We start from the raw sequence: 8,717 nt of genomic DNA on the forward strand, positions 1-8,717 counted from the left end.
ACCAACAGACAGAGACCCCAGACTGTTACCACCAGACAGAGACCCCAGACTGTTACCAACAGACAGAGACCCCAGACTGTTACCAACAGACAGAGACCCCAGACTGTTACCACCAGACAGAGACCCCACACTGTTACCAACAGACAGAGACCCCACACTGTTACCAACAGACAGAGACCCCAGACTGTTACCAACAGACAGAGACCCCACACTGTTACCAACAGACAGAGACCCCACACTGTTACCAACAGACAGAGACCCCACACTGTTACCAACAGACAGAGACCCCAGACTGTTACCAACAGACAGAGACCCCAGACTGTTACCAACAGACAGAGAGACTCAGACCCCAGACTGTTACCAACAGACAGAGACCCCAGACTGTTACCACCAGACAGAGACCCCAGACTGTTACCAACAGACAGAGACCCCACACTGTTACCAACAGACAGAGACCCCAGACTGTTACCAACAGACAGAGACCCCAGACTGTTACCAACAGACAGAGACCCCACACTGTTACCAACAGACAGAGACCCCACACTGTTACCAACAGACAGAGACCCCAGACTGTTACCACCAGACAGAGACTCAGACCCCAGACTGTTACCAACAGACAGAGACCCCACACTGTTACCAACAGACAGAGACCCCACACTGTTACCAACAGACAGAGACCCCAGACTGTTACCACCAGACAGAGACTCAGACCCCAGACTGTTACCAACAGACAGAGACCCCAGACTGTTACCAACAGACAGAGACCCCACACTGTTACCAACAGACAGAGACCCCAGACTGTTACCAACAGACAGAGACCCCACACTGTTACCAACAGACAGAGACCCCACACTGTTACCAACAGACAGAGACCCCAGACTGTTACCAACAGACAGAGACCCCAGACTGTTACCAACAGACAGAGACCCCAGACTGTTACCAACAGACAGAGACCCCAGACTGTTACCAACAGACAGAGACCCCACACTGTTACCACCAGACAGAGACTCAGACCCCAGACTGTTACCAACAGACAGAGACCCCACACTGTTACCAACAGACAGAGACCCCAGACTGTTACCAACAGACAGAGACCCCACACTGTTACCAACAGACAGAGACCCCAGACTGTTACCAACAGACAGAGACCCCACACTGTTACCACCAGACAGAGACCCCACACTGTTACCAACAGACAGAGACCCCAGACTGTTACCAACAGACAGAGACCCCAGACTGTTACCAACAGACAGAGACCCCACACTGTTACCAACAGACAGAGAGACTCAGACCCCAGACTGTTACCAACAGACAGAGACCCCAGACTGTTACCAACAGACAGAGACCCCAGACTGTTACCACCAGACAGAGACCCCAGACTGTTACCAACAGACAGAGACCCCACACTGTTACCAACAGACAGAGACCCCACACTGTTACCAACAGACAGAGACCCCAGACTGTTACCAACAGACAGAGACCCCAGACTGTTACCAACAGACAGAGAGACTCAGACCCCAGACTGTTACCAACAGACAGAGACCCCAGACTGTTACCACCAGACAGAGAGACTCAGACCCCAGATTGTTACCAACAGACAGAGACCCCACACTGTTACCAACAGACAGAGACCCCACACTGTTACCAACAGACAGAGACCCCAGACTGTTACCAACAGACAGAGACCCCAGACTGTTACCAACAGACAGAGACCCCACACTGTTACCAACAGACAGAGACCCCACACTGTTACCAACAGACAGAGACCCCAGACTGTTACCACCAGACAGAGACTCAGACCCCAGACTGTTACCAACAGACAGAGACCCCACACTGTTACCAACAGACAGAGACCCCACACTGTTACCAACAGACAGAGACCCCAGACTGTTACCACCAGACAGAGACTCAGACCCCAGACTGTTACCAACAGACAGAGACCCCAGACTGTTACCAACAGACAGAGACCCCACACTGTTACCAACAGACAGAGACCCCAGACTGTTACCAACAGACAGAGACCCCACACTGTTACCAACAGACAGAGACCCCAGACTGTTACCAACAGACAGAGACCCCAGACTGTTACCAACAGACAGAGACCCCAGACTGTTACCAACAGACAGAGACCCCAGACTGTTACCAACAGACAGAGACCCCAGACTGTTACCAACAGACAGAGACCCCACACTGTTACCACCAGACAGAGACTCAGACCCCAGACTGTTACCAACAGACAGAGACCCCACACTGTTACCAACAGACAGAGACCCCAGACTGTTACCAACAGACAGAGACCCCACACTGTTACCAACAGACAGAGACCCCACACTGTTACCAACAGACAGAGAGACCCCACACTGTTACCACCAGACAGAGACCCCACACTGTTACCAACAGACAGAGACCCCAGACTGTTACCAACAGACAGAGACCCCAGACTGTTACCAACAGACAGAGACCCCACACTGTTACCAACAGACAGAGAGACTCAGACCCCAGACTGTTACCAACAGACAGAGACCCCAGACTGTTACCAACAGACAGAGACCCCAGACTGTTACCACCAGACAGAGACCCCAGACTGTTACCACCAGACAGAGACCCCACACTGTTACCAACAGACAGAGACCCCAGACTGTTACCAACAGACAGAGACCCCAGACTGTTACCAACAGACAGAGACCCCACACTGTTACCACCAGACAGAGACCCCACACTGTTACCAACAGACAGAGACCCCAGACTGTTACCAACAGACAGAGACCCCAGACTGTTACCAACAGACAGAGACCCCAGACTGTTACCAACAGACAGAGACCCCAGACTGTTACCAACAGACAGAGACCCCAGACTGTTACCAACAGACAGAGAGCCCAGACTGTTACCAACAGACAGAGAGCCCAGACTGTTACCAACAGACAGAGAGCCCAGACTGTTACCAACAGACAGAGAGCCCAGACTGTTACCAACAGACAGAGAGCCCAGACTGTTACCAACAGACAGAGAGCCCAGACTGTTACCAACAGACAGAGACCCCAGACTGTTACCAACAGACAGAGACCCCAGACTGTTACCAACAGACAGAGACCCCAGACTGTTACCAACAGACAGAGACCCCAGACTGTTACCAACAGACAGAGACTCAGACCCCAGACTGTTACCAACAGACAGAGACCCCAGACTGTTACCAACAGACAGAGACCCCAGACTGTTACCAACAGACAGAGACTCAGACTGTTACCAACAGACAGAGACCCCAGACTGTTACCAACAGACAGAGACTCAGACTGTTACCAACAGACAGAGACCCCAGACTGTTACCAACAGACAGAGACTCAGACTGTTACCAACAGACAGAGACCCCAGACTGTTACCACCAGACAGAGACTCAGACCCCAGACTGTTACCAACAGACAGAGACTCAGACCCCAGACTGTTACCAACAGACAGAGACCCCACACTGTTACCAACAGACAGAGACCCCAGACTGTTACCACCAGACAGAGACTCAGACCCCAGACTGTTACCAACAGACAGAGACTCAGACTGTTACCAACAGACAGAGACCCCAGACTGTTACCACCAGACAGAGACCCCAGACTGTTACCACCAGACAGAGACTCAGACCCCAGACTGTTACCAACAGACAGAGACTCAGACCCCAGACTGTTACCAACAGACAGAGACTCAGACCCCAGACTGTTACCAACAGACAGAGACCCCACACTGTTACCAACAGACAGAGACCCCACACTGTTACCAACAGACAGAGACCCCAGACTGTTACCAACAGACAGAGACCCCAGACTGTTACCAACAGACAGAGACCCCAGACTGTTACCACCAGACAGAGACCCCACACTGTTACCACCAGACAGAGAGACTCAGACCCCAGACTGTTACCACCAGACAGAGACCCCACACTGTTACCACCAGACAGAGAGACTCAGACCCCAGACTGTTACCAACAGACAGAGACCCCAGACTGTTACCACCAGACAGAGACTCAGACCCCAGACTGTTACCAACAGACAGAGACTCAGACCCCAGACTGTTACCAACAGACAGAGACCCCAGACTGTTACCACCAGACAGAGACTCAGACCCCAGACTGTTACCAACAGACAGAGACTCAGACTGTTACCAACAGACAGAGACCCCAGACTGTTACCAACAGACAGAGACCCCACACTGTTACCAACAGACAGAGACCCCACACTGTTACCAACAGACAGAGACCCCAGACTGTTACCACCAGACAGAGACCCCACACTGTTACCAACAGACAGAGACCCCACACTGTTACCAACAGACAGAGACCCCACACTGTTACCAACAGACAGAGACCCCAGACTGTTACCAACAGACAGAGACCCCAGACTGTTACCACCAGACAGAGACTCAGACCCCAGACTGTTACCAACAGACAGAGACTCAGACCCCACACTGTTACCAACAGACAACAGAACCACACAGAGACGACACAGAAAACCACACACACACACATAGAAAAGCACACACACACACACATAGAAAAGCACACACACACACACATAGAAAAGCACACACACACACACAGAACGGCAGTCGCTCGGTTCTAAGTATTCTTGTCTGAGCCAGAACGGCCCACAGGGCAGGAGCCCATGTCCTGTAGTGTGAGGCAGCTTGATGATCACCCTCTGGACCAGACACTAGTCTACGGCAGGAGGTCACTAGGTCAAAGTGCTGTTTAAACAACCAGACACTAGTCTACGGCAGGAGGTCACTAGGTCAAAGTGCTGTTTAAACAACCAGACACTAGTCTACGGCAGGAAGTCACTAGGTCAAAGTGCTGTTTAAACAACCAGACACTAGTCTACGGCAGGAGGTCACTAGGTCAAAGTGCTGTTTAAACAACCAGACACTAGTCTACGGCAGGAGGTCACTAGGTCAAAGTGCTGTTTAAACAACCAGACACTAGTCTACGGCAGGAGGTCACTAGGTCAAAGTGCTGGTTAAACAACCAGACACTAGTCTACGGCAGGAGGTCACTAGGTCAAAGTGCTGTTTAAACAACCAGACACTAGTCTACGGCAGGAGGTCACTAGGTCAAAGTGCTGGTTAAACAACCAGACACTAGTCTACAGCAGGAGGTCACTAGGTCAAAGTGCTGTTTAAAACAACCAGACACTAGTCTACGGCAGGTCGTCACTAGGTCAAAGTGCTGTTTAAACAACCAGACACTAGTCTACGGCAGGAGGTCACTAGGTCAAAGTGCTGTTTAAACAACCAGACACTAGTCTACGGCAGGAGGTCACTGGGTCAAAGCGTTGCTGAGAATAAACAAGTTGGGAGGTACAGAACTCTTATTATAATTCAGTGCACACAGTTACAGTCCAAATATGTTCTGACTCGCTATACTGTCTCCGGAACATTCTCAGGGAAAGAGAGAGAACCTACCGCCAACAAGGAAGTCCACACTCCGGAATCCTCCAGCATGACGTAACCATGGCAACACCACAGTTGACTTTGACTTTTTTTGTTTAATTCCCTCCAACAATGTCACAGGGATCTCTGGCCTTCAAGAAAACCCCACCCCAACTGAACATTGGGGGAGGGGGGGTTCATCCCAAATAGAAACTTGTTTCCTATACTGTGCACTTCACGCCATAGTACATAGGGTCCAATTTGGGACTCAGATCCATTGAGGCGAAACGGGTACACTATCACAATCTGTTCAGCTGTTTTCCTGTTCTACACTCCCTGTGTCAATCCCTCCATTCCAAATCTCTGAAATGTCTCTAGAAAAAAAAAGAAAAAAATACATTTTACCGCCCAGATTGAGCTAAACGAGTGTGTGTGTTTGAGTGTCACATTACCAAGGTACTTAACAGATTGGAAGAGGACCCAGGGACCTCAGGAGAACACTCTCATAATGATTAAAACTGTAATCTAGGGGCAGCAGTGTAATAGACTGTCAGCAATTCCATTTGAAAAGGTAGCATAACCTATTTCCATAGGGCTTTGGTCCAAAGTAGTGCACTATGTAGGGGATAGGGTTCCATAGGGCTCTGGTCTAAAGTAGTAAACTATATAGGGAATAGGGTTCTATAGGGCTCTGGTCTAAAGTAGTGCACTATATAGGGAATAGGGTTCTGTAGGGCTCTGGTCTAAAGTAGTGCATTATATAGGGAATAGGGTTCTGTAGGGCTCTGGTCTAAAGTAGTGCACTATATAGGGAATAGGGTTCTATAGGGCTTTGGTCTAAAGTAGTGCACTATATAGGGTATATGTCGCCATTTGGAACACAGGCCTTATTTCCAACTTCTGCAGTCGTTTGCTGCGTATTTGCATTGGATTAGAATTAAAAAGTCAGAGAAGAGAGAGAGAGAGACAGAGAGGAGATACTCCATTAGTTTTGTGTCACTCATAAAATGTCATTAACATTTGTCGGCCGTGATCTGCTGCCTAAAGAGGAAAGAACCGTTTCTCTAAGATGAAAGAAGCTCTTATAGAAAAAAAAGTTCCTAAGACAAGCATCAATGCTTCTCTTCAATACTGGCACAGGTGACAACGCAAATGAATAAAAGTGTTGTTGGGTTTTTTTAAATGTTAAACCTGGCTGCAGAATAAACTGAAACATTGTTGCTAAAAAATAAACAAACAAAGCTGAAGCAATGAAAAAGGAATGTGTGGAAGCCGGAACCCTTGAATTAGAATCATCATTAGACTGGTTCTAATTCTAGAAGTGGAACATCTGAAAGACTCGACTGATGTCTGGTGTGGCCGGAACAAACTCACAGTACGGAGTCTTAAATGGCCCCCTATTCCCTATGCAGAACACTACTTCTGACCAGTCAGCCCAAGGAGAGGTCAAACCTTATTTGTCCCCACGTGGTGTCGAGAAAGAGGGACCAGAGCAGACAGACAACATCGGTCGGTAGAGTACAGAGGCAGTGGGATTACAACTAGCTACTTATCCCCTGGCTAATTTGACCTGTTGATACAGCCCAGCTTGTCTGAGGCAAAGCAAATACAACCACCACAACGTAATGCTGGACTGTAGGCCTGTATCTGGGATATCAACAATACTTCTATGTCCTGAACTGACTGAATATCCTACATTGATATTTTAACATTAGTCAGCTACCACACCCTTAGTGAAGAGTTTTTCAAATGAACCTCTGACTCACTATGCATCGACACTTATAAGGGTTTAAGAATGTAAACAATGTTGTGTTTGTTCTCTGGTGTTGCATGCCCGTCTTAGTTTGCTGAAATCCAAACAACGTTTTGTAAAGGTAACCTGTAATGTCCAGTAATGGATACCACAAATCTCAGGTATACAATCTGTAGCTATGTTTGACTGTATGATATATTACAGACGACCATTAGAAAAAGGGGAGACAAATGTCCCTTTCATTTGAAGAGAGAGAGAGTGGGCTTTGCAGCATTTGGCACAGAGCAAATCCTTGTCAAATGATTAATGTCAACGTTTACATTTTCAGTGGGAGAAAAAAAAACAGATTTAGCACAATGTGAGTGCAGACAAGACAGATTGACTCTCAAAACAAAATCAGTACATGGTATTGTACTGGAATGTCAATTATTAGCAGGTTTACGGGAACAAGTATTTAACTACCAAGCCTGAATCATTGCATAGTGGATGGTGTGCAAAAAACGCATTGTCAAACCGTCACGTTAGCTCGTCCTGTTCATTTACAATCCAGGGTGGGTTGTTTCACTTGAGTTAAACTGTGTCGAGTCAGTGACACTTTCAGTGATCGATTTTTAGAAAAGGCCTACTTACAAACTTTGGTTTACGGTCTCCATCCTCGCCTCCAGACGATCCACCTTGTCCTGCGGTGAATCCCTTCTTTCGCTGTTTGTCTCGTCCACTGGATTGAAGATTACTCCAATGGTTCTCCATGATAACTACAGTAGCTTAGCTTAGCTGGGCTACTCAATGTCACTACTGTACCCGACCTTTGCAACAAAAAAAACGGCGAAACATGCAATACGGTTTGTTAACAAAAGAGAATATTGGTGGAAAAGTTACTTAAACCTGATATCGGGTACAAACAGACAATGTGATAACGAGGACAGAGAGAGAGAAAATAGACTTCTTCAAAGATGCTAACGAGCTAGCTAACTACCACGGTCGGATTTCCTTAATCCTATTTGTGGCTTTTCAGGTAGTTTGCCTTCCAAGACGTATAGAAAAGATAACGTGTTGATAACTGTAGTTTTTCTTGAATACAATTGTTGAAATATTTGCAAAACGACGTTGACAACGTTTGTTAAGCTATCAGACAACGTTAAAGCGAGTTGATATTTTTACAGCTCAAACTTCTGACTGTAAAAAAAATGTTCAGTCCGAAAACCGCGCCACCGGAAGATGTCAGTGTGACGTCGTTTCATTCCAGCCAATTGTTTTTGCCGACAACGGAAACGCCTTTAATTTTGAGATAAATGATTGGCCGTTCGTTATGTCACTCATTCCATTCCATTGATGAAGCAGACTGATAAAAAAACGACGCGGGGAAAAAAGCACGTTGATTATTAATCAACAAAGGCTGTTTTGACAAAAATGTTGACAGTTTTACCTTGTAGACTAAAACATTTTCCCTGAATCAAACTCTTACAAAATCTTACTCTGTGTAGTCTGTCGGAATCATCAAACTTTTCTTTGGAAATTTTACATTTATTTAGTGGTTGCTTGTAGAGGACTGTAT

The 8,717-nt window shown here is 47.4% G+C and overlaps 1 protein-coding gene across 1 annotated transcript in view; it reads right to left on the minus strand.

The window, feature by feature from the left end:
- The window catches only part of LOC135542910 (protein diaphanous homolog 3-like), a 1,769,082-nt gene extending 1,761,038 nt beyond the window's left edge, over positions 1 to 8,044 (minus strand). The window contains exon 1 of the mRNA XM_064970053.1: positions 7,793 to 8,044. Within this exon, the coding sequence (XP_064826125.1) occupies positions 7,793 to 7,912 (120 nt within the window). The 5' untranslated portion in view covers positions 7,913 to 8,044. The remainder of the gene's footprint in view (positions 1 to 7,792) is intronic.
- Positions 8,045 to 8,717: the final 673 nt, after the last annotated feature.

This window comes from Oncorhynchus masou, chromosome 7, assembly GCF_036934945.1.
Source record: "Oncorhynchus masou masou isolate Uvic2021 chromosome 7, UVic_Omas_1.1, whole genome shotgun sequence".
In the NCBI taxonomy this organism is placed as follows: domain Eukaryota; kingdom Metazoa; phylum Chordata; class Actinopteri; order Salmoniformes; family Salmonidae; genus Oncorhynchus; species Oncorhynchus masou.